Source organism: Chlamydotis macqueenii, chromosome 7 (genome assembly GCF_036417535.1).
Source record: "Chlamydotis macqueenii isolate bChlMac1 chromosome 7, bChlMac1.mat, whole genome shotgun sequence".
Taxonomy (NCBI): domain Eukaryota; kingdom Metazoa; phylum Chordata; class Aves; order Otidiformes; family Otididae; genus Chlamydotis; species Chlamydotis macqueenii.
The window spans coordinates 21690590-21716820 of NC_141562.1; the positions used below are offsets into that span (position 1 = coordinate 21690590).

The 26231-nt window shown below is 39.1% G+C and overlaps 1 protein-coding gene across 6 annotated transcripts in view; it reads left to right on the plus strand.

The window, feature by feature from the left end:
- The window catches only part of PCGF5 (polycomb group ring finger 5), a 72602-nt gene that overhangs the window by 25875 nt on the left and 20496 nt on the right, over positions 1-26231 (plus strand). For 5 of the 6 annotated variants that reach the window (XM_086751858.1, XM_086751856.1, XM_086751857.1 and 2 more), the window contains 4 exons: positions 9783-10086; positions 21174-21270; positions 25340-25395; positions 25518-25577. In XM_086751858.1, the coding sequence (XP_086607984.1) occupies positions 9975-10086; positions 21174-21270; positions 25340-25395; positions 25518-25577 (325 nt within the window). In that variant the 5' untranslated portion in view covers positions 9783-9974. Of the gene's footprint in view, positions 1-9166; positions 9308-9782; positions 10087-21173; positions 21271-25339; positions 25396-25517; positions 25578-26231 lie in introns of those variants that run through there. The other variant, XM_086751855.1, reaches the window with a different exon arrangement.

The window sequence follows — 26231 nt, forward strand, 5'->3', positions numbered from 1 at the left end:
TTCGCGCGCTAGGCGCGGATAGGTCCATGGGTGCGGGGGGCAGGTGCGTCCACGTACGTGGTGGGCACGGATAAGTCCATGGGTGCAGGGGCAGGTGCGTGGCGGGCACGGATAGATTCATGGGCGCAGGGGGCGGGTGCGTTCACGTGTGTAGCAGGTGTACGGGTATTTAACCCTGTGTTGCGCAGCATTAAATTGAAGGCTTGGCTTGACGGTATCCGTGTGATGCCCTGCTTTCCCCGGAGCGGGGCTCCGGTGCGTGCGGGGTAGGTTAGCTGGCATGAGAGCCGGCAGACTTACATACTAAGCGTGATGCAAGTGAATAGTTACCCACTTTAATGAGTTGGACTGTAGACTGGCGTGGACTATGGGCATGCACAGTGAAGCATGAATGGAAGTCTTTATAGAAGCAGGGCCTAAGTATGAAATATAAACATAATTCATTTGCCATTTAAGTATAGATACTCCTGCAGGAGAACGTAGTGAATTTTGCAAGAATGTGATTCTTGCTAAATGACAGCTTTTTGAAGAGGAAAGATCTGTTTTTCTAAATACAAAGCAAGAATCTTCATAGAATGGTCCAATTTGAGCATTTGTCAGACCTTTACAGTAAGTGCCATTAGACATTTCAGGACCGAAACAGACATTATTTTGTTTTATTCAAACAACTGCATCTCTAAAAGAGCTTTGTCTGTGCTTAAGAACTGATTTCTTAGACTCCACAGCATGTAATCTCCTGAAGTGTTACCTGCATTTCTTACCATAATTTCCTTCCTACAGAATTTTCTAGCAAAGTAGTTCACGATCCTGTCTAGTTGATGAGACTCGACAAGTTAGTAATTTGAGAATGAACAACTGCAGACAGTACAGCTTTTTAAAAGCAGGATTGTGTATATTTGTCTTCTGGGAGAGACTCAGCCTGGCTGTGTCCAGAGCCTAAGAAGAGGGAGCCCAACCTGCCGTAACGTACTCGGCTCAAAGCCGTGTGGCCTCAGCAGCATCGTGCTGAACCCAGACTTCCCAGCATTACAGAGAGGCAGCTCAAGATGCAGGGATGGTAAACAGTCTCACAGCTTTTGGTTGATTTTGTACTCAATCTGATTGAGTGCATATCAACCTGGAATATGCTGTTTACATGCAGGCAGAGTCTGAAGGCCATGATTTTGTAACTGAAAAAAAACCACAGATTTTTTTCGCATACTTGAGAATTGTTTTATACATATTTTCTTTAGAAAACTCAGTGATTATCATGTCAGACACAGGCACTGCTTATGCAAACTTTTATGATTTACTATAGTCATGAGACTAAAGTTGGGAAACCAGCACTGTCAACATCCTAAGCTAATGTGACTGCAGAACTGACACATGATGCCAAGTTATGGGCTGAGGAGCGATTGTTCACTTGAGAACAGCTTCTGGCAAGAATCCTGAGCTTGTCTTTCCGTAAAACTAGTGTATTATTCTAATGAAGAATCAATTAAAAGTATCACTTTTGCTTAATCTTTTTCCATTAGTATATCGAATAAAATAATTAATATTTCAAGACAATGCTTTCAGTAAAATATTATCTGGACTGACTCGCATTTATTCATGTGACCTGTTACAAATGTCCAAAATACGTAAAGAACTTCTAATTCTGGTTAATCTTAGGGAAAGGTGGAGATAATATCTTCTAGCTAACTCAGTAGGCCAAATTCAGCTGTGACTGTGGTCATATGATTGGATGCACTGGATCACATGCAACATGCTGCTGCACCAGGGATGTGAAGCTAAGGTTGGAGTGTCTTGGTCTGCCCTCTATTTTCTCCTAATTTATTCAGAAAAAAAAAAATCTCTATTTATTTTACAAGTTAAAAATTAAGTTCACAAGTATCTATATTAGGTTTTTTCCGATGAAGCCTACTGTTTTAACTGGCAGACAAAGTGTCAGTTCCCATGAATGAGAGTCTTCCCGTGTAGTCCAAATAAAATGGAGTCCTTCCAATCTTGTGTTATTAAGTTAAAGGTTTTATTCTTGAGAGAGCTGGAAACAGAACTCCTGTTGAAAATTGATTGAAGTAGGATAGTTAACTTCCTAAGACATTGTGAATGTCATTAATTTGTCTTGTAAAAGATGAGGCAATTTGGTTGCCACTTTTCTATTTCCTTTGAAGCCTCTTTGTTTGCTGATTCTGCCATCAAAACAGGCATGAGTAGATTTCTCAAGGATTGCTTTTGCTGAGCTTATTGGAGTTTTAAATTTGTTTTGACTTAAAATCTAGTAGCAAGTCTTGTTTTTAATTTGCAGTGCAAGTTGATTGCATAATTGTGAAGCTGTTTGACATGTGTGATACAATTTGATTTGCATTCCTGCCAGTTTTCAACTGTAAGAAACAAAATCTGTTAGTAACAACTTTAGAGGGGACTCATTGGAGGGTTCTTACAGTTTGTTTTCCATTTCCCAGAGACTGAAAAATGACACTCTTATATAACTATTTGAACCCTTCACATTATTGTTTAGCTGAGCTGTATATGTTGATATAAGTGGCTTTGACATTTTCGGGGGGGCGGGGAAGACTAAAAAAAAAGGTATATAATATATAAAATGCAGTATAGAATGGAAGAAGCAATATAATGCTGACAGAAAATAATTTTTTTTTAAAAAAAAAAAGTAATTGAACTATAGCAAATAGCCATTAGGATGTCTTGTGGAAAAGCATAGACTTTGTTGAGACCCGATCAGAAAAATGGAAACCTATGATTATACTGGTATAGAGATACTCTTCCCCGAAAGGGTAAAGGTTTTGCCCGGTGACCAGCAGATTCTGGAAATCTATGGAGCAGACAGTCTTGCCCATGCAGAGAACAGCTGTGTTCAGGCTGGCCTGTGCATGTTAACACCACTGGAGTTTGTCTGATAATGTGATTCTGATTGTCACTGATTGATTTTTTTTTTTTTTTCCATTGTGCAGTAGCAGGCAGACTTGAAATAGCATTAATTCCCAAGTAGAATTTATCTGGAAAAGCCACAGAATAAGCAGGTGATACTATTGTAGAGAGTAGAGTAAAAGGAGACTGAACTGGCAGAAGCATATAATCAGATAGCGATACAGGTAAAGTAGTTAACAAGTGTTAGAGATTATACAATAATAGAAATCGCAACACAGGTGTGATTTCCATGAGTTCAGAGAAAGTCTAACAGACTGTGCAGTGGAAGTGAAATAACTGGCCAGAGACCAAAAAAGTAATTCTGAAGATGCAAGATCTTTGTGGTGCATGGAGAGCAGCTGATTTAGAACCAAGGTGGGTTGTTTCAAATTATGCATCATCTTTAAGCTGTTACCAAAATGTGCAACCATTACTTGCTCTAAGTACGTATACAGGATTGCTATAAATTTATATAAAACATAGGACTGTTAAAGACTACTTTGGTCATTCTATGTGGTTCCCCACAATCACCGGCAACTGTGAAATTATGCCTACTCCATTTCAGCCTACAGAACATACCGCGAACCACAAAATATTTTTTTTTTCAAAACCTTATAAAAATCTAACGGTGATGTAGTACAGGAGACAAAGTGCATAGAAACTACAATGTGCTATAAGACAAAGCCAGGAGAGGCTGAGGACGCCACCAGTATTTTAGTTGCCTGCAGTCCCTAACCCCACTGCAGATCATTGTTTTGAAACTGAGCACAGAGGTAAATGGATGCATGGAAGCCTCTTGATGGCATGTCTTGTATCCTGTATCCTTCCTGCTGTTGCATCACTCCCTGAGAGCAGTCTCCGATGGTTCAAACCCCTGTCACTCCACCTTGTCACCAAAAATCAATTAGTTATTAAGAGAATAAAAAATATTGTTGTGGCACAATGCAAGGCTCTATACCGTAATGAAGAACTGCCTTTGAAGCTAAAATAATGTCAACTAGGTCACTCGCACGTGAAGAATCAGCTTGGCCACATGGTAGCTTATACTGTACCTTTACTGTGTTTAAAAAAAAAAAACAAACCAACAACCAGAAAGGAACAGCTGATCACAGTTTGGACAGTTGGACACTAGAGTAACCAAACAGAGAATTTGGTCACTAATATTTGAAAAGTTTGTCCCACTTTCTCTGAGAAGTTTCTGGAGATGTTTTTGTCTGATGCATACAATCATGCCTATTAAAACTACTCTTCCAAGAGAAAAAAATACAAAATAGTGACAAAATAATCAAGGCAACATAAGGAAAATACTTTTTAAAAATATGCCCATCATGCCTAATTCTTAACTCTACAGCTGCTTTCAGCTGAATAGTTTGAATTCTGCTGTCATAGATTGATATTTTTGCATTTGCAGTACCCCTGAAGACTGTAACCACAGTTCTTAAATCTGTTATTCACAGGGAGGTATGTCAAGCTGGTCCCAAGATCTTCCCTAAGTATGTTTAATGGTCAGCTAATAATATGTTCAAAACCAGGTATTTTTTCACTTCAACGTCTGCATACAAGTGGCTGAAGTTAAATTGTCTCCTTCATGCTAGTGACAGTTTCTAGTCAATTTTATTTCACAGTTGTGATTTTTTTTTTTCTTGCAGTGGCAATCTCCCTTTCCCACTGCTATGACCTTGTTCCTTACTTGTTTTCTCTATTTCTCTAACTGGGAAGAGACGGTGCGTACTGTGGCTGATCAGTATTTTAGTGTGCCAAGGAAATGTTTAACAATAGAGATCTGCTCATCTTTCCCTTGGTAGAGTCACTAACTTGATTCCCCCTCCTTTACTGCAACCAGTTATTATAAAACCTTTAGGAACTTACTTTACAATTTCTCTTACTTTTTTAAATTTGCTTGAAATTAGTTCAAGAAAGTTGGAGCGCTTTGTGACACAATTTTACCTTACTCTTGAAATGTATCTTGAATGCATTTGTCTTGTTTAATTACTTGTCAATGGCGTAATAATACAGATGTTGGCATTTTACAACCTGCTTTGCTACTTTACTTTAGACTATAAAAGAAGAGTAAGCATAAAGAAAGAAATGCTATGTATATCCCAGAAATACTATTATGTGCTAATATATGGCATTTGATATAGAGCTCAGTATGGATGAAAAAAGGCCTCACAGTAGAAACACAAAGCCCTACTGCTGATCACTTTCACAAATAAGAGATGGGGTTAAGGACAGCCTAACTCCTAGCATTTCCTATCAAATCAAAGACGGTCTTCACACTGAGCATAGTAATAATACTGTTTATACGATACACAAAGATCCTATACTTTGCCTAAAAAGCAAAGAAATATGACAGTGATTCCAAGATAGTGGCAAAGACCATGATAAAGGACAGTAAGAGTTAAGTTTATTTGCTGCTAGTAAATTATTCGTATATATGATGAAGTACACAAGATGCAGCAAGGAAAATTCCAACTGGACCTAAGGAAAAAAATCCACTATGAGAATTGCCAAGGGCTGAGACAGGTTGCCCAGAGAGGATGTAAAATTGCCATCCTTAGATGTACTCAGAGTTTATTGGGATAAAGCCCTGAGCAGCCTGATCTAATGGTAGACCTGCTTTGAGCAGGGGCCTTGGACTAGGTGGTGTCCAGAGGTCCCATCCAGTCAGTTCTATTTTAGATACTGTTCTAGTGAACAGGGAATTTAACACTGGAAATAAAAGATGCAAAAGTGGTTATATTGATCTATTTTTCATAACAGAGCAAATATGCAGTAATTTCAAGTAAGTTGCCAGCAGTTTGAGGGAGGTGATCTTCCTCTCTGTTCAGCACTGATGAGGCAACATCTGGAATGCTGTGTCCAGTCCTGGGCTTCTCCGCACAAGAAAGACATGAAGCGAGTCCAGCACAGGGCCACAAAGATGATCAAGGGGCTGGAGCATCGTTCATATGAGGAGAGGCTGAGAGTGCTGGAACTGCTTAGCTGGGAGAAGAGAAGGTTGGGGGGATCTTACCAGCATGTGTAGATGGGAAGGAACAAAAATGAGGAAGTCAAATTGTTCTCCTGTTCTCAGTAGTGCTCACTGACAGGACAAGAGGTAATGGGCACAAACTGAAACACGTGAAATCCCATCTGATCACAAGAAAATATTTTTTCACTATGAGAGTGGTCAAAACAGGAACAGATTGCCCAGAGAGGTGGTACCGACCCATCTGTGGAGTAGACATAGTCTTGGACAACCTGCTCTAGCTGACTCTGCTTGAGCAGAGGGGTTGGACTAGATGATCTCAGGAGGTCTCTTCCAACCTAAGCAATTCTGTGAAGTTTGCAAGATATTAAAAGTCATAAAATGGCATTTCCATCACATATCTAGAGACTCAGTATTCAGTGAAGGTCAATGCTGCAGCTTACCTCTAAATGTCATTCAGATTGCTCCACAATGTCTGTTAAGAAAAGTAGGGATTTTTTGTCATTATTTTCCCAGTCCAGATGTGTCCCAGTAATTCTTCCATCTACAAAACACACATAACTCTTAGGATAACTGGAGGGTGATTGGAGACTTGCCTAGAAACACACTCCAGTGTAGCCCTATGGGGATGTAAGGTTGTACTCATGTGGATGTACTTGCAGAATTAGAATTATTCACTCATTTCAGATTTTACTGAGAACTTGGCTGTATTGACCAATGTTTATTTTTTCTCTGGAATTTACTTGAGAACGGAAATAAAACTTTTTGGTAAAAAAAAAAAAAGCTGGAGCTGCATTAATGAGTAAAATTAATGAAATGGTTGAAGTTCACAAGTTCTTATGTGTCCTGGCTGTTCCTTTAAAAAGATACATTTTATTCATATCAAATGTAAAGAATTACTCTGTTTCACACATTAGGATGATGCAGTAGTCAGGGTTTTCAACAAACTACTCCTCTACTTTGATAAGGCTTATAAAGCAGTCTTTATGCTCCATGTGTTAGACAAGCTCATATATGTAAAAACAACTTAGTTTTAAAAGAAAGCAAGTACTACGTTAGAAGACAATCCAAGAACTACTGAGCACAAGTTGGTCAATAGGAAACTGAGAAGTTTAAGAAACTCTGGAAAATGAGAGCAGCTGTATTTTCATCCTTGAGTCGAGGGCTATAATCACCCTCTCTCTAACACCACGTTTGCTGTCGCTAATATGTGATATATATTTACTGTGACTAGCTCAGTTTATTTTGTAATTCTGTTTCTTTCATGACATGAAAGTGACTGCCTTGTTTGATTCAAACACTATTCCTCTGTTACCTTTTAACTGCTATAAGGAGACCACTTACATGGCCCTATATTTTTAAACCAACCTGTTGTATGCAATCTTAGGAGTTAACTACATTTGAAATTATAATTAATTCATAAGCATTTATTAACATAATTTCCTTCCTCGTGATATAAAGGAGGAGTAAGTATTTAAGGATCTTTGTTATACTGCTTTCCTCTGATACTGAAATGAGAGCATCTTCTGCACTACTTCTCACTTGTTCTTTATGTTGTGGTCTTGAAAGGTGCTGAATGCCTCAACTTTCATCATGTTCCATGAGAGTTAAGGGCACTCAGCATCTGATAAATACAGCTTGGTACCAGCAGGACCGAGCTCCTACATTGTGGGGACACGAGGCAAGAATTTGTCACGTGTACTGGCGCTGACCTGGTAGTTCTTAAAAGAAAGGCTTCAGCGTGGCTTGTGGGAATCTATACCAGTGGCGTATGTTTGCAAGTGTCACAACTGCTGTGCTATTATTACTGTATAGGCTATGCAGTATAATAAATGATGTAACTCTGTGCTTTTCATTTGCTTGAATAGAACATTGTATATCCATTATTGTGTAAACATGAGCCTACCTGATAAATTGGTTTTGAAAATGTTTTATTTTTTTCAGTAAGGACACTTGATAAACTATGCTTTCAAATCTCACTTAGAATCCAATTTATTTTTAAAACAAATCTTACCAGGCACAGTCATTTTGAAACAGACAGGAGAACACCAGCAGTTGCTTGTTTTAAATGCATGTATGTAAGTTTAATAACGCTGCATCATGCTTACTGCACATTCAAGCAAGGCCACTCTCATGCTCATTCTGAAAACTGTCAACTTCTACTAAACTGACAGAATGTGACTGCTAATTAAAATATTCCCATGAGGTAGACATAGTCTATGTTGTCTACTTTCTCTGTGAGAGTTTAGCATTCTCTAATCTTTGACTCAGCAGCGTGTGTTTTATGGTATAATAATTTAAACTATGGTTAACAATACAAGGCCAAAACCATCAAAACACAACTTTTTATTAAACTATACCACGTGCTGCTTTGAAAGATTTTTAGCTTTATAAACTTTTGTTCATAGTGTGGAAAAATAATCTCATACAAGATGAACATGTTATCAGGAAAAATTCTGCACATTCTGTTGAATTACCGTGCATTCCCCGCTGCACTGGAAGTTTCTAATGCACCTGACTCAGCCTGGCGACTGAAGTGATGTGCTGGAGGGGAAATATTCCAGCAGTAGGAATGGATGGCAGGAATAGGTCTAAGTTATGAAAGCCTTCTGCTGTTGCAGCACATACCTGAGGATGAGAGGGAGACTGCACTGGAGGGCCAATGCAAAATGAGCGTTTATTTCAAATGCAGGGTGGAAAGGCAGAGACCTAGCACAGTCACAGGTAACGTGATGGTATTACAGCTGGTGTAGGAAATGCTTCCTTGTGTTTTTGTGATTATTGTTAAAACAAGTGTAGAATAAACGTGTTTGTAAGAAGAGGGGAGCAAAAAGCAGAGGCATTGAACCACGGAGACAGCTTTCACGCGTGCTGAATCGTTCTCCGGCTACTTGGTCCCGGTTAGGGGGAAGCGCATGTACAGCTGTTTACAGGATTTGGGCCTAACTTCGCCCAGTGGTTTAAGATTTGCATTTATAAAAGCTCGGCGGACGGGGGGCAAGGGTTGGAAGAACGGGCTTAAGCGTCGCCCTTCCAGGGGCAGACGCTGAAGTTATTTTTACGAAAGGCAGCAAGGGCCGAAGCCGGGCGAGTGGCGAGCCGGCGGGAGCGGGCTGGGGTGCGACCGTTCCTGCGCTCACCTGTGGCCGGCAGCGCCGCTCCGCTCCCCTCCCGCTCTACACCCCACCTCCGCCCGCCCCGCCTCCCGGGGGCTCCCGGCGGCTCCCGCCCCGGAGCGGCGCGGCGGGCTGTGGCGCAGCGGGGCCCGGCCGGGGAGCAGCGCCTGCGCGCCCGTCCCGCCCGCCCTGGGACCGGCCGCGGCGGCCCGGCGGGGAGGGACGGAGGGAGGGCTGGAAGGGGGCGGGAGGCGCGCGCCGTTTCCCTTTCTCTTTCGCTGGGCGGCCGCCCGAGGCCCCCGGGCTGCGCCAGGTACGGCGGGGGGGTGGGGGGCGAGCGAAGAGGGGGGTTAGGGAGAGGAGTCGGGCGAGCGGCGGGAGGGGAGAGTGCTCCCGCTGCCGAGCTGCCCCGCACCGCCGCCCTTCCCTACCGCCGGGCTCCCGCGGGGCTGCGCGGCGCTGGGGCCGGGGGAGGGCTCCTGCCGGCGGGGGCCCTCAAGGCCTGCGGACGGCGGCGCGCCTCGGCGGGGCTGCGCGGGGCGGAGGAGGCCGCCGGGGCTGGGCAGCGGCCCCTGCACCTGTCAGCGCGGCGGCCGGCCACTTGTCCCGCGGGCGGCCGGGGCCCGGCGGGGGCAGGGACGGCGGCTGCCGAGCGGCGGGCGCAGCGCTGCTGCCGTGTGAACCGTACCCCGGCTGCCCCTGCCAAGTTTATGGCGACGCGCGTCCTCCGGAGCATCGTCACTGTGCCACCAGGTTTACGCACCTCTCTCTTTCCACATGTGTTACAGAGCGGAAAATGACTCGCCTGGCGCAGGAGTTATGAGCCATGTCCCCGTGAGACCTCCGGAATTACGAGCAAATGCCCGGAGAGGTCCAGTTGCACGGAGCAGCGCCGCAGCTCGTGTGAACCGTGGGCATCGACGCCACTCAGACTCGCTCCTCTGGCCCCCAGCACTCTGCCAACGCTTCCTGCCCCCCGAATGGCTACTCAGAGGAAGCACTTGGTGAAAGATTTCAATCCTCATATCACCTGTTATATCTGTAAAGGCTATCTCATCAAGCCAACAACAGTCACAGAGTGCCTCCATACCTGTAAGTAGTGCTTTGCAAAACATCCTTCTTTCGTAAGTGATACTTTGAAGTGTTACATACTTAATTTGGTCTCTGTGCTGGTTTTTGTTTGCTTCTGAAGTGTTGCATGAAATGCTGTGGAGTTTCTGGTGGGGTTTCCCTAGGCACTGGTCTGCCATTCTGGTTATCTTGAGGGCGTGTTGACTGCTTAACACCTTGCAGAGTGAAGATCCTCCTTTTCTGTTCCCCAAGGTAGTGGTCATTGTGCTGGCTCTAGGACCAAACATGTATCACTGTGGCCTGGCTGATCTCAAGTAAGACTGTTAGGTAGGATGTGGTATTTTGATAATATAACTGTGCTTTTGAGACTTAAGCCAAGGTATCTGTTGGCAGTGTGCATGATGGATACACCAGTTGGGTCAGTCCTGGCTCACATCTCTCTGTAATGTGTTCCATGGCACAATGCATTGAAATACTTGAAAGCTGGCAAAATATTTATTTAGGGAGTAGATCTCTTTGAATGAAACTGACTCAGGAAAAATTGTTCAGGTTGTCTTATGCTCCTAATACTTCTAAAACATTGGTGTGTATGAATTATATTAAATGTATGAATGCTCCTATCAAACTCGGTCGTCTTGCTTCCACAAAGTTACTTAACACACTTGATTTTTTTACATTTATTTCTGAATAGAAGACAGTTTGCTTGGACCATCTTGAGAATTTGGCATCTTTTCAAATAAAATTTGAACTGTTCTAAAAGAAGAGTAAGGGAATTATATGTTTTCTGGTAGAATTCCCATTTTTAAACCTTTAATAAATATCAGTTAAAAGCCTTGTCTTAGCATTTCCTGTCATTTCTGTGTGGTGTTGTTCTTGCAGTTGTTATTGTCTTCATTGCTAATTTTAACATTATAGTGTTATGTCCTTAGTATATCAAGCACATAGAGAATTAAAACATACCATTCCTATTTGTTGTTCACAGTACAAATATAATATTGTTTGCTATTATAATTTTTTTTTTTTAGTTTTTTTTAATGGGGAAAAGTAATGTTGAACTGACTTTTTCATAGTCTAATATCAGCTAAGGATTATAATGTGTTTTGTGGTATTATTCTTCTGATTTGGGTTACTTGGCAAAGGAATTTAGGTTCAGGAGGAGAGAAGTTAAGCAAAGCGTCCTTCTAAGAACTTGACATAAAACAGGAGGGAGAGAGGTCTATTAGCTATTACTGAGTTATCTTTCCCTTTTTTAAGAAATAGAAAAATTCCATTATTAGTTATTTTTTTATGATTGAAGTTTAATGAACAGTAGTAACTTCTAAAAGGTTGGGATGCGGGGAAAAAGTTGCATCAGCAATCAGCTCAGGCTTAGCAACAAAAATTGGTTTACTTCTGGTATCTTTCTGTTTAGATTATTTGTTTGTTTGTTTACTTTTGCTCCCCTTACAAAAACAATAATGGCAGGAGCTTTTTTTTTTTTCTCAGCAGCATCTCTTTCTTTTGTTCACTTGTAGATTGTGAGCCCTTCGCTGAGACAGCTCTGTTACTGCCTAGTTCCCAGATTAGCACACATGAATTTTACTGGGCTTCCATAGAGTTGCACAGCTCTCCTCACAGGAAAGCTGCCACGTGTTTGGGTCATGCAGGAAAGAAGGTGATGTTTCTTTAAAACAAAGGTTAGTTGCCAAAATGTGAAACTTACAATGATGGAAAGGAAAATGAAAACCTTCAAGTGATGATATGTAAGTCTTATGTCTGTAGAGGAAAAGATGATCTCTATATGTCAGAATTCAGGAAGGTACTCTGATAAATTATTTTCCACTTTGGCTTTTAGAAAATATTTACACTTTTTTTTGAAGTGCAGGTATAGTTCTTCAGTCATAGCTAAATAGTTACCACAAAATACAACGACTTTAACTGTCCTTTGGTATTTATCTTGTACTGCTAATTGCCATAATTCAAAACAGTGTTGCACAAATGATCAAAGTCTGCAGATATTAACAGTTTAAGAAACAGCATAAATTCATTAGACACTGGGAGTACAGTGTATTACTCTGGGCAAGATGAAAAGCACGTATTGACATAGATGCTCTCCAGTGATCATAGAGGAATTAATGTGATCAATAGTAACCAAATCAGTTAGCAGTTAATTCACATCTTCTGTGTTGCTGAAAAATGTAAAGTAGTAAAGTTCTGCTCTGAGAAATGTGTGCGTTTTTAGTAAGAGAAGTTTCTGATGGGGTTTTTGTAAATGTTGGATGGACAATTCCACCATTTACTGGGAATAATAAGTGCAACTTGGGCATCAGCAGTACAAGCTTTCTTAACTCTGTTAGGAAGGAAATGCTTATATTACTGCAAAATAATTATTTTGCAAATTCAGTACTCTGTTTCTTTTTTGTTACTTGCAACAGAATGGTTTTGTCTTATGGACTTAGACCTTTTTTTTCTAGTCTGTTAGACAGTTCTCAAGGTTATTTAAGAACTGCTGGTTGAAGCAGGCTAGATGTGAGCTAAAGGGCATGTACCATCATCTGTCTCCTGCATGATTCCGTGGTTTAGTACAGTGTGGGCTTACAAAACTTGGAAAATAAACTTTCCTCGGGAACACTCTTCAGTGTCCTAAAAAATATCAGACTGTTTACACAATTGTAGAAATGTTGGTTGGAGGGGATCTTTGGAGGTTGTCTAGGCCAGCTTCATGCATGAGGAAGGTTAGTTGCCAACACTGCCAACTGGGACAAGCCATGGCTTTATAGAGTTGACTTGTGAATTTCCAAGCGTGGAGTCTCGACAGCCTCTCTTGATAACCATTTCCAGTGCTACGCTGTTTACCTAGTGAAGAAGTTTTTCTCAATGTCCTACCAAACAACAACTTGTGACCCTTGCTCCTTGTGATACTATTTGCCACTAGCAAGAAGAGCTGGGCTCTGTCACTCCTATAACAGCCTACACCATTTGAATAGCAGTTACTAGATCACCTACCGGCCTCAACCATGATTTGCTTGTGGTAAATCAGTATTGCCTATTCCTGTCTACATTTTTGTCCTGTACATGGACTTGATGTGATCTGCCGTGGTTTAGCTATAGTTACCTGGGTCATCCTTCCCATCTTTCTTAGAGGTGGGCATAACATACTACCCTTTTCCAGTCATCGGGCACCTCCCATGATCACCATGATTATGGTGATAAGCTTTCAGCTTAGTGAATCCTACCTGGCCTGTAGCTTTGAATACATCCAGCTTTTCTCAGTAGGCCCTAACCTGCTGCTCCCTGGCTGCTGCTCAATCCTCTCCTTCCCAAATTGTGCTGGTATGCGTGGAGATCTGGGATAAGGCTCTGCCTGCGAAGACCAAAGCAAAAAAAAAGATGCTACAGACGTCAAACCTTTCGATACAATCTATCCCTAAGCTGTTTCCCTCATTCATTAACAGACCCACGTTTTGCCTGAACTCCCTTCAGCTATGAGCCTACTTGCAGAATCCCCTTATGTCCTTACATCCCTCATCAACTTTAGCTATGGCTGGGCTTTGGCCTTCCTTATTTCGTCCCTAAGTGCCAGAACAATGATTTTATATCCTTTTGTTTCCCATCCTTATTTCCACTTCTAATATGCTCTGGTTTTGCATATTAAGAAGCTTATGCACCAAGCAGTTCTTGTGCACTAAGCAGTTCTTCTGACAAAATTCCCTCTGCAATGGGCTGGTTAGCTCTTGAGGTCTAAATAAATTTTCCTTCAGGAAAAACCAGCCAGCTTTCCTAAGTACCTTTCTAATGACAGCTTCCTTGGGAAATCTGGCTAGCAGTTGCTTAAACAAGCTTGAACTCCTGAAGCTCAGAATCCTGACTCTGCTGTTTAACTTTGTATCCTTCCTTGAGATGCCGAACTTGGTCATCCTGTGGTCGCTGCAAGGCAAGCTGCTGTCTGTGGCTGTATTCATCATCAGTTTTACCCTGTTTATGAGCAGCAGATAAATTGGTGCATTACTGCTCTCTAATATTTACCTTAAGAAATTGTCAACGAATGCAGTCTGGGAACTTTCAGAAATTCCCTTCCACACAGGAAAATGACAAGAAATGTAATTTTCAGTATCAAACCTTGATATTGAAACCTCTCTGTCTTGATAGAAACCTTTCTTGCAACCAGAGTGTTTTTCAGATTTTGCTTAAAACTTATGCTCTCACCAGGAGCTCCCAAAAGAACTTTACTGCAGCAAAACTTCCCACTCTCAAACAAGCAAGCTGAACTGTTTTCATGCTCCTCCTGGAGAAGTTTCAGTTAATGGTGTGTAGCAAATCTTAAAGGTTAGCAGATCTGTCTTATTTTGAAATACAGTATTTCAACCCAAAAAGTCTTTCTTGATTACCACATACTGAAGTTATTTCTCTCTTTCCACAGAAGGAAATTCAGTCTGACTGTGTCTGGTAATTGTAATTAACAGTGGAGTAGTCTCACATGTATAGTTTTTGAGAAGGATGGTTAAGTGTATTGAAGTTCTCTGTCCTGTTTTTATGCAGACACTTTCCCTAAAAGTAAGTGCTTTTAAGGCAGGTTTAAGATAGCTAACTAAATACTTCATTAAACAGACCAAATGACTGGTTACATCTTTGTGCTGTCACCAAAATGGGTTTGGTGTTCCACTATCTGTGCATATCCTGTGCCCCTCCTTTGCTCACTGGAACAGAGAGTGATTAAATTTGAGAGAGGAGATCCTTGGAAGAATTCAGCCAATGAGTTCTGACAAAGAATTTGTCCCACAATTAACTAATGATGCTTTCTCTTGTGGAATAATCTGTTTAAAAAAACACAATATGAAGTTTTATTTAGGTACCTTGTTAACTGGCATTTAAAAAATAACCTAGGAAGAGTCTTGTCATTAAACAATATGAGTGTAGATATGCACAAGATATGTACTCTTTTTGTTTGCATAAGATGACATACAGCACAGTCCTGACACTTGTATCTGTATCTTTCAGCTAGTTACAAAGATCTGAAAGAATGTGTGAACCAGATATCTCTGTACTGGAAAACAGAGCATTGTGTAGTACGTTATGGTTGCCAGCCAGTTAGCATATGCCACACAAGTACTTCAATCAGCTGTAGTAAATCATCTTATGTGAGTTTAAGTTTTATTGTGGCTCATCCAAGGTGTTGTAGTACAACCATGAAATTCAAGTCCTCATTTCACTGGCACGTGTAGCACGTACCTCAGAATTCTGCAGACTGTGTACATCTTGGTTAAGCTGCTTTCTTTTGCATGTTTGCTGTCACACCATGACCTACAGTAAAGCAAGTGAAACCATGTCATTTTGGTAGTCTATACTGGATGTATTAAAGGATTCTGGGTTTAGTTCCGCCCTCACCACGCTAAGGTGGTGAATTAAGTATTTCTGTAATTTAGTTGTGTTTAAAGATTCCCTTTTCCACCCTTTTCACACAATACTTAGACTTAATCCCATTCTCTGAAACTTCAAAGTGATAGGCTTTCAAAAATGTTCAGTGTTTTATATTGAGAATAACAGAAGATGATTATACCTATCATATCTGAAAATACTGGTTGATGATCCTCCTCCTACTAGGAGTATCACGTATCAGTTCATTATTCTTGAATGCTAGAATTTTTGTGTATTTTTGACTTTCACATTGCTATCGGTAAATCACATTTAGTTTTGACAGGCAGATCCTCACAGCACCACAACTTTACATCACAAAAAGCAAAAGTTGTTTTAGATTACTACACTGTTGATTTACAGTTTCAAGGGTTTTTTTTCATGGTATGAGATGATCTAATTTGAGCTGGCTGCACAAAGACTTACTGAGATCTGTATGTTTGTTGAGGTGGGGAATGCATACATGTAGGACTGGTTTAAGATTCGTGGTTCCTTATGATGCTTTGTCTGTGTATATTCTGCTCAAAGACGTCTCTTACACTGGAGATCATTAGTCTCTTTCTTGGAGCCCACATGGTCTCTCAAAAAATACATGAAGAGAGCATATAAATATATTCAGACAGACTAATTCAGTTCCTTTCCATAGATTGGTTTATATTATAAATATTTCTTCAAATTAGTGTGGATTTTAGCAGGCTTTATGTTTAGCAGTGTTTAGTATTTGGGCGGTTTGGGGGAGTCAATCATCTGAATTTAAATAAGTGTATTAGTTATCTGTCCTGGGGCATAGAGTTCTACTGCATAATAATAATTTCAAATTTCTTCTAGGTATAAATGAAAGCTATAGCTCAGGTCCTATTTGTCTTTAGTTCGGAAAACAAACAAAAGGCCTAGCAAAGCCAAGTTTAAAATACCTTTACAAGAGAAATCAATTAGTCCTTTTGAAAGCAGTCAGATCAGTGTCATCTCATCGTAGATTTCAGGAACTTCTCTGACGCGAATGGAGCAGAGATTCTAAGAGCAAGTGAAGGGAATTAAATTCTCCTCAAAGAATTTCAGACATAGCTTTCTTAAAACACGGGGAAGTGCTTTCTGGAGGAGGCTAGTGCTAGTTGCTTACACAAAAAAAAAAAAAAAAAAAAAAAACCACTCTGGTATTGATATAAAGCCACTGGTACTCCTTTTGAAGCATTTTTGTGCTAATCCTCTTAGAGTCTCCATTGCTAAAAATTTCGCAAATAAGAGCAGGCTAGGGGTTAGGCTTATCAGTTCCAAAATTAATATTGACCAATACCAGCTATTTTTACACCATTTTTCCCATTTTTTTTTTTTATTCTTTAAAATTGATGTTAGGTTAGAAGGATTTACTCCATAGAGATGCTGCTCTTTCTATTTGACAGGAGGCTTACAAAAAAAAAAAAATTAAAGACCACTCCCTTCCTTTATTATAGGAGTTAGCAGCTGAGGAACTCTATCTCCCTTGCCATTCTCCATTGAAAAAGAGTTATCTCTAAACTCAGTTTCTGTGAAGTCATGTTGGAAAAGGTCTAGAGTAAACCAAACCTTGATGTTACTTACCTCAGCCAGACTTTCAGTTGAATTTCCATATGGCTGTTATTCACGACTGTGTTAGACTTCACAATTTCATCATCTTACTACTTCTTAGCCTTTTCTTCCCCACATTCTTTAAACTGAGGTTCTTCAACTAATGGAGTTTCTGAGATAACAGCTCATTCTAAACCTTGCGGTTCTCGTCAGTATTGTCATCCCACCACTAATCTGTGCAGTTTCTCCTGACAGAAGTAGTGTATCATCTCCATCTTCAGCACAGTATAGACACCGGGATTACGAGATACCAGGTGCTGCAGTTGAAGAACTCAGTTGGCAGTAGCACATTTGACAGATTCCGTGAGAAGCTTGGGCAGAATATGGTTATTATCATTCTCATTGAAGTCATCCAGGAAGCGCTTATTCTGGGACGTTTGTTTCAGACTTTTACTATACCTGACATTTGATTTAATAGATTTAAGTCCTCTGGTTAGGACCTCTTTAGTCCTTTGGTTTACTTCACGCAGAGTTGGTATTTCTACATTTTATTGCTTTGATCTTCTCTACTTCAATAATGTAGAAGACTCATGCCTAAAAAATGTCCTGATTTTTTTTTTTTTGATAAATAGGGAGAAGGCATCTCCTCCATTAATGAATGGAGATTATTGAGAAACCTATGGTAACTACTTCCATTCTTGATGTTTCCTTTTCTAGACTATCTTCTTTCTAAAAATCTCTGGGTTCTATAAAATAAATTTAAATGCAGTTTAGCCACTATGTCTGCATATGGTCTTCTGTTTGAAATATTTCTCATTTTTGTACAGTGATTATAATACATGTGACTATCAGTTAAAGAGCCTTCTCCGTCATGGTTTTGTACCATGTTGTCTTCTGTGTTGATTTTCGTGTCATGTTCAGAGTACGACCTTTTTAAGATTTGCTCTTCTCAAGAAGAGCAAGATAAATGGATGGTTTGATACCAGGATGGCCTGTTTCAGAAAGAAGAGCTTACTTCATCCTAGCTTTCTCATTAACACTGTATCAGAATTTCATATTAATGTTATTAGCTGCTGTTTTTTTCAATTCAAATGACATGGCATGCTCATGTTTTAGATGGAGCTTTTTTTTTATATATCTTTGGGACTATTGGTAGTATCAAAAGTGTAAAGGTACAGTAATTAGAGCTTGAAGATAAGGAAGAACATTTCTGGAGAATATTACGTTATGTTGGTTGGCCAGCTAATCACATTCTACCTGTGCACTTGAATGATGTTGGCAGCTGCTTGCAACTACTTCAGATCTGGACACCTGTAGGGTTTCTATTTGTTCCTCAGTACGTGTTTTTACAGAGCATTATGTCTTAATGGCGATGCCTGTTCAAAAAGTAACTTTGGGAAAGTGTTGCTGCTTCTTCATCTGTGACTCTGAAACCCATTTGTGACACTTCCTGACCTCAAGGATCAAGTGTGCACCCTGTTATCTAGCTACAGGTGAGAGGGCTTTTTGTTTATTACATGTTACTATACAACACTCCTTCCTCTCCAGGGCTGTGTTCCTGAAATGAGGGTACACTGTTGCCTTTGAAGGTGCTGGAAATGCTTAGAATCAGGATATTCTTTTAAAGGGAGCACTGCAGAGCAGATTCGTGACACCTTTTGGTGAGCAATGTCACGTTCTTATCAGTTTACACTAAAATCTTACAAAGCTTAAACCACCTTAAGGTAAAGTGCAAAGAAAAAAATAATTGTGATAGCTAAAGCAAACAACGCAGTTAAAAATGTCTGTAATAGATGTAGGTGAAGAAATGAAAAAACATGCCACCTCTGTTTAATCTTGGCGTAGCTAGTTGAAATCAGAAAGCTCTAACCCTTATCCAGCTAGCCATTCATTTAAGAAATGAGTGATTGATATTCTTGGAGAGATGATTTTTGTATATATTTTACTGCCTGTGCCTCTTCCCCGTTACATCATTGTGTGTATGTGGCTGGGTTTTGATTAGTGAAGGAACTGAACTGTGCCTTCACTTGCTCCCTGCTCTGCTTTGTATTTCAGGTGGGTGGCAGAAGGAAAGATAGTTCAGATAGTTATGGGAGCTGGGATGGCTGAGAAGCTACTGATCAGCTAAAGAATTCCACCTTGTGATGTTTGCCCCTGGATTGAACGTGTGCAGATGCTACATCTTAAGAAAAACTTTGAGCTGAGAATCTTCCTATCTTTTCAATTTCAAGGATAACTTCTGCTAGTTTCAGTTCTAGAGGAGAGTCTCAGTCATATTAATGAGGCAAGATTACAGCAATCTTAACTATATGTATTTTAAAAATTACTGGGACCTGTGCTTTAATTTAAGCGTGTTCTTAAATGCTCTGTTGGGCTTGCATGAGGGCTTCTATATGGGGGATGAAATTATTTATGTTCTGCAAGTGTAGTAGCAAAATGTTTAGTTTTAGGAGTATTAGTTATAAAAAGTATATAGAAAAGTGAAGAAATGTTGTACATATAAAACATCACATTTGCTGCTTTGTACTAAACTTCTTACCTTGTGGAAGTGTTAGGGAATATGTGTGTAAAAGTCAATTAAGTCAAGTAATTTAACAAATTATAAAATATCTGTGATACAAGAAGAGTTCTGTGATTACAGGTTCTTGCATCTGTGTGCCAGTGCTAAATACCTCACAACTTGAGATTAAGAAAAAATTCACTCAAACTCTGAGGGCTGAACAGTGCTCTTACAGCATCAGTGTTCTCGGATGTTTTAGAATCCCCACGTGCAGAGGACAGCACTGTACCCCACGTGCTGGGCTTGTTTGGCAGGACTCATGGGCTTCCTGAGCTCCTTTTAGCAGATCGTCAGAAATCTGCCCTGCATCCAGCACTGCTAGAGCCACTTAGCTTGGGGAGAGCACCAGGAACCCACCAGCAAGCTCTGCAGTCTATCAAAGCTTCAACGAAAGCTATGAAGTTAATATCCTTAGGTTAGTGTTTTAAAGCAGTTGGAAAAACCACCTGCACAGAGGTTTAATGTGTCTGCATTATCAGCATCAGCTGATTTGTAGTAACTCTTCTGAGCATACCAAGGCAAAAATAACTGCAGGCTTCGCTCTTTAGGTGAGATTTGTTAAAGGAATTTCAAGATTCCTTAAGGATTGTCATATAATTAGGGTTTACCAGCTTGTTTTAGAGGTACTCTTAGTTCTTTAGATAATTGATGAAAGAAATTACACTGTTTCAGCAGAAAGCATATTGCAATTGCAGCAGTCTATTTATTTTTTCAGTCCGTTTACTGATGAATTTGCAGTTCTCACTTCAGTTTAGGTGAAGTAATAATAAAGAGAGGATGGGGTTTATCTCCATCCAGAATGTTGTAATGCAGTAATAATAGCAGGTATATTTGTTTTCATCCGCTTGGCTTCTATTTTCTTACTAATGGCAGTGAAGTCTATAGTCTGCAATTAATCATTTGGAAGCAACAGTCATGTAGCACCTTGGTTTGTATAAGTTCAGATTTTTGGATTTTAAATTCACATTGGTTTGAGTTTGTTTATACTTGCCATGGTTATGATCCTGATTTTTCATTATAAGATTCAAGTATTAAATGCTTACTGTAAGTTCTGTTATTGCTTTTGAATGTACTATGTCAAAAGGGAACCATAGGCACTTTGAACTTGTGTCCAATTTCTGTGAAGTTTTCTCTTACAAGGAGTGTTTGCAACAGTAGTTTCAGTTGCCAGCAGCACTGTTGGAAAGAAAATAATGTGCAGTGATTTTCAAATCACCTGAAGTGATGATGAGCTCTTCTGGGCTAGAGCTCCCCAGCATGCATTTTCTCAGAACCTGCTCCTCACATGTGCTACATGGTATGGGTGTTGCATTTTATGATGCTGGCAGTATTATAAGTAGTAACAATACTGCATACTTTAAAGCAGCGCTTGTCTAACCTGTTCTGCTGAACTCAGTGTCTCGCCGGAGCGCAACTAGCTATGGCTTTGAGGAACAAGAAGTGGATATGAACAGACATTGTAGTTACTTGCTTTAAAATAATACTCTTTTATCTTTGATGCATGAAGTAGTTAGCTGGTATCATCAGATTATGTTCAAACAATATTATTTAGATCTTAGACTAAGTTTTTTTTTTTTTCTTTTTTTTTTTCTTTTTTTTTCCTGTCCCTCAGTTTGTAAGACTTGCATTGTTCAACACTTTGAAGACAGCAATGACTGTCCCAGGTGTGGCAACCAAGTGCATGAGACCAATCCACTAGAAATGTTAAGGTAAGATGATATTGCACAATGTTTGCTGAAATGGAAGAAAAAAAAATTCTTAATATCTTTATCCTGAAAAGGAATTTTTTTTTTTTTTTTGCGTATTTGTGTAATACATGTATCAACAGTTCTTGGTCATAGATTGTCAGTTTCTCATCTCCTGATAAAATGTAAACCAAGTTTTTTCAGATATAATAAAAGGAGGAAAGGTAAGGGAAAGACACAGAAAGGCTGAGTATATTGTACAAATTAAAATAAATATTTTAATACCTCTATTAAACAAATAAACAAACCAAATACCTTTTATTCTTTACATGTAAATAAATTCTGGAGTTTCTTTTTTCAAATTATTTAGGGCAGTCCAAACTGTATGTAACCTTTTTTTCTTCTTAGAGCAATGTAGAAAATGAATCATGCAAATAACTGAATGTTTTCCAGGGCGTAGATCTACTAATCTGAATTGAAATCTGCTGTCAGATTAAAGAAAATACACTGATGAAAGAAAGTTTTGACACTGAATATGCCCTTTCCTCAGAGTTCATATTTTTATATCACAATAATAATTGTTTAAACAATTATTTTTCTTGAAATTTTGGATTCTCTTTTAGTGATGTTATGTTGAAACAAAGGTGATAGCCATCCTTCAAGTATAGTACAGAGAAATTTTAAAACATCGTCATAAGTGGAAGGACTTCATATTTTCCTAAAATGATGAGGCGACTCCCTGCCCTCACTCCCAACAGTCTCTCCACCCACCAACTCCCCTCCCCCCATATTATTAGTTTGTATTATTTCCTAATGTCATTGTGTTTGCTACAGTTTGCCTAATTTTAATGAGGATATGTGTGTGCAGAGCAATTCCCATGCTGCATTTATGTAACAACAGGATAGGTGAGAGAGAGTAAATCCAGCAACTCTAAAGGCTGTAAGTCTTAAGGTTTAAGTCTTCATTGTCTGAATGTTTTTGGAAAGGCAGGACTACAAGGACTTCTGGAGATGTTTACCATAAATATTTTTCTTATCTCCTGTCAATGTCTGAGGTGCTGTGTCGGCTGTAACAGAAGATGCTATACAGAGTGCATAAGGCTACTAATAAGCTGGGAAAAAAAAAACATTTTAGAAATACTTCTTTTATTCTGACAGGACCATTTCATGGGAGCTGAAAAATACATTTTCTGAAACATCTAGTAGATGTTTAGTAAAATAATAATATGTTTTAAGCAGGAAATGATAAAAGGGTGAGAAAAGTTGAGACCACAAGCCAGAAATGTGGGAAGAGCTATTTTCTCTGCAATTATTTCCTGAAACTCCTTTTAGAGTAATTGGCTTTGTTTGCCAACAAACTGCATATAACTAGTAGTTTGCTGGTTGTATTTTATGAAACAGTTTTAAACATTTGCTAAACTAATAATCAGAAGGGCACATGAGCAATGTAATGGAATTATCTTTTTTGGATGTTGCCTACATAATTTAATACGTGTCTTAGACTGGCTGTAGAGACCAGCCCCATCATTGCTCAAGAATGCAGTCATTTTCTGAGAAATGGCGTTGAACATTCTGGATAATATTTTTAATTGAGATCTTAGAGATAAACTTTATAAAATACTTTATAAACTCAATTCTGAATAACTTCATACCTATGTGAGTTTTTCAGATGTATCTTTTAGTTGGTAGCACTTAGGGTCTGTTGAAACTGTAAGCCTAAGCCTGAAATTCAACGTGGAGCTCTAAAATGAAAATCCAGGAAGTTTGTTAAATTCTAGAATTTCCTTTCCTGATTTAGCAGAATTCTGCATCAGCAGTATTTAGTTGGGCCTCAGTTGGTTATACCATGAAGGCAGGCTTCTTTTTTTTTCTTGGTAGCATGCATCATTGGATGCAAGTTTTCCTGAGTGATAGTCTTCGTTTGCTTCACATCAGATAATTAGCAATTATCAGAGAGTAGCTTTGATCTTATAACTCATTCAGTCTTTTAGAAGAGGTGAAAAAAGAAACAATATGAAGCAGACATGAATGTTTGGTTCTTCTTTCTATATATTCTGGTTTGGAGGTTGGAAGATGCGGGGGTGGAAAGAGGTGTGTCTCAAATGTGAATGCTCTTGTTTCAGCTTTAACAGGAAGTGTCATATTGACTGAGTGAGACTAACTCTGGAGTTATGTCAAGTGGTTTCATTTTGGAATGAGTTTGATGCCGAGTCACAGAAATACGAATCTTGTTAGAGTTCTCATAGGCATGGATAATAGGAACACTGTAAAATGTTTTTATAATCTTTTTATAACTTCCTCTTCTTTCTCTCTAGTTTAAGTTTCCTTTCCCTGTACTTAAAGATCAGATAAGTGTGGTTTTGTTCTGCATTTATAAGGACAAAATAGCTCTTTTTTTTTTTTTTCATTTTTGAAAGAAAATAAAGGCATTGACTAGAGTATGAAGCCAGTTCTTGCTGCTAGCATTGTAAAATTACTAAGTACACTGGTTTTCTTCCTATGTTTGCATTACCAGTGACTTTTGGGCCAATGAAGACAAATTAGGAAATGCTAAGTGGGAATTTAAAAAAATAAGTTAGGAAAAACAGCATGTATTATACCATTCAGAGAAATGATTAGTGGGATTTTGAATTAAGGTAGTAATGTTCTCTTTTGAAGTCCTTATTTCTTTTCTCTTAATGAATACGTTATGAAGATTGGTGCTTTCTTACAATGTGAAATGAGTTCCATTTCCACAACAGGTTCCTAAGTTCCCAGTGCTCTAGTGTGGGAACTTGTACCATCTAGTTGCATTAGAAATTGAGAGGAGAGGCTAAAACAGATACCATACCATTTGGAAAGGTAGACTTATATTGTCATCTATCAGAAGATAAGTGCTCTGACATCCATGATTTTGCTTTTCTTCTTATTTGTGAGGAAGTGCTCTCCATGCTGCTTTGGTTTAGAGTGGGTCCATTTCACTTGCTACGTTCTTGTTTGTTTGCTTGGTTTTGTCCTTATAGGAAGCAGAAATTAAAAAATGTATCATGGTCATAGCTTAAATAGGAATATTCTAATGTTATGAATGTCTAAACTAAAGGCAATTATCATGTTATAGCTTCTGATTGAATCTCAAGGTATTTCATTTCTCTGGCCATATTACTTAGTACTTTGTTTTGTCATGGATTTTTGTTTAGGCTGTGGACAGTGGGAGTTACTGTTCACATGAGAAGATGTAGAGGACAGAGGACAGAAAGGGAAAATAAACAGAATGAGAGAGGAAACCGAGGGATAAGTGAAACAGGGCAAGAAAGTGGAACTAGAAAGTGAGTGATAAATTAAATGGATAGGAGAGTAGGTAAAATTCAGAGAAAAGGGAAGAAAAATATTTTAGCTATAGCAGCAAAGGTGAATGCACTGTGTCCTCTGGAGGGGACTGTCATAGCTATTTCTGGCACTAATATGAGGATATTGGAGGACATGCCTGTGCTGTGTACTGTCATCTGGTAGACAAGCTCATGGCAGATTTAAATAGTTTAAATGAACTAGGCTGGGTACTGAGAACTGTCTAGCCAGAGCAGCATGGATGCTCTGCGGTCTTCTTTATCCTGCCAAGATTGGCTTGTCTGTGTTGTAATGAGTAGGGAATAGTCTGTTCAGTTTTTCACAACAGCTTTATTTCCAAAGCACTTGAACACTTGATATGATAATGGAGTTTATAATTTTCATGCCTACTGCTCTTGACCTGGACCTTAAAATTGGATATTACTTTTCCGGTTTGTTCTTTTTAGTAATATAATTTTTTGCACGTAACATACATTAAAACAATGAAAATTTTAGAGTATAATGTTTTTTTCTCTTTGGCTTCATGTTTGTCTTTTTACATTAAAAAAAAATATAAATTCCTTGGTTACTTCTAAAATAAATCAATTCCAGAGGTGGTTGAGATAAGCTTTAGTGCATGTTGTCTCTTCAAGCTAAAATCAATTGGGTTTACATTATGTAGTATTTACCAAAAATACGCAATTCATTTTATTATGCAGTTTTTGTTGTTTAAAGCCTGAAAATAGCTAGTTTCTGCTTAATGTGAAATTTATTTTTCTCTCTTTGAAAGGCTGGATAACACCTTAGAGGAAATTATATTTAAGCTGGTGCCTGGACTTCGAGAACGTAAGTTTCTGATTTGGTTTCGGGTACCTGTTTGGGTTTATGGAGGGCATATGGCTATTTCTGATTATATACCTGTAGTATTGATTTAAAAATTCACATTACTGTTCTTTGATGTTCACTAGAGGAACTGCAGCGAGAGATCGAATTTTGGAAGAAAAACAAACCTCAAGAAAATGGACAAGGTGATGATTTTTTTTTTTTTCCCCTCTCTTCTCTGAATGTTAAGTAACATTGCTCATTAAGCCCTGTTTCTTCAAACACTTATACATATACATTGGTTTTGCTGAATTCAAAGATAACTCCAGAAAGTCGTAACAAATCTATGTAAATGTAGTCTGGGCCTTCATGTACTGCTGCTTATCCATAACCAGTTGTTTTATAAACACTAACTGTTTTACCATTATTCTTACTTGCATTTCCCTAAGCTCTCACTTTCAACACTTATGCAATTTTCTACTTGAATTCTTAATTTCCTTAATACAGCAAGATGCAAAACTACTTGAGTTTTTTACAGATTATTTGCTGTTACTGAATTTGACCAGCTGTTAAGTAGGAGGTTGTCAAGAAATAGTTATGACAAGTACTACAACAGTTTTCCACACATGCTAAACAATTGTTTTGTATAGATTCAAAAATGTGGGTGTTTTTTTTCTTTTTTTTTTTTTCTTTTTTTGACCTATGAACTTAGTGAGCTCAGTATTGAGGGTGCTAAGTGAGGGCTGCATCCGACTGTTTTTATGCCCCTTTAATTTGACATCAAAGTTTTGGCACTATAGCGTATTTGATTTGGGCATTTTTAAGAATTTTTGAAAGGCTCTTCTAAGCTCAAGAAATAG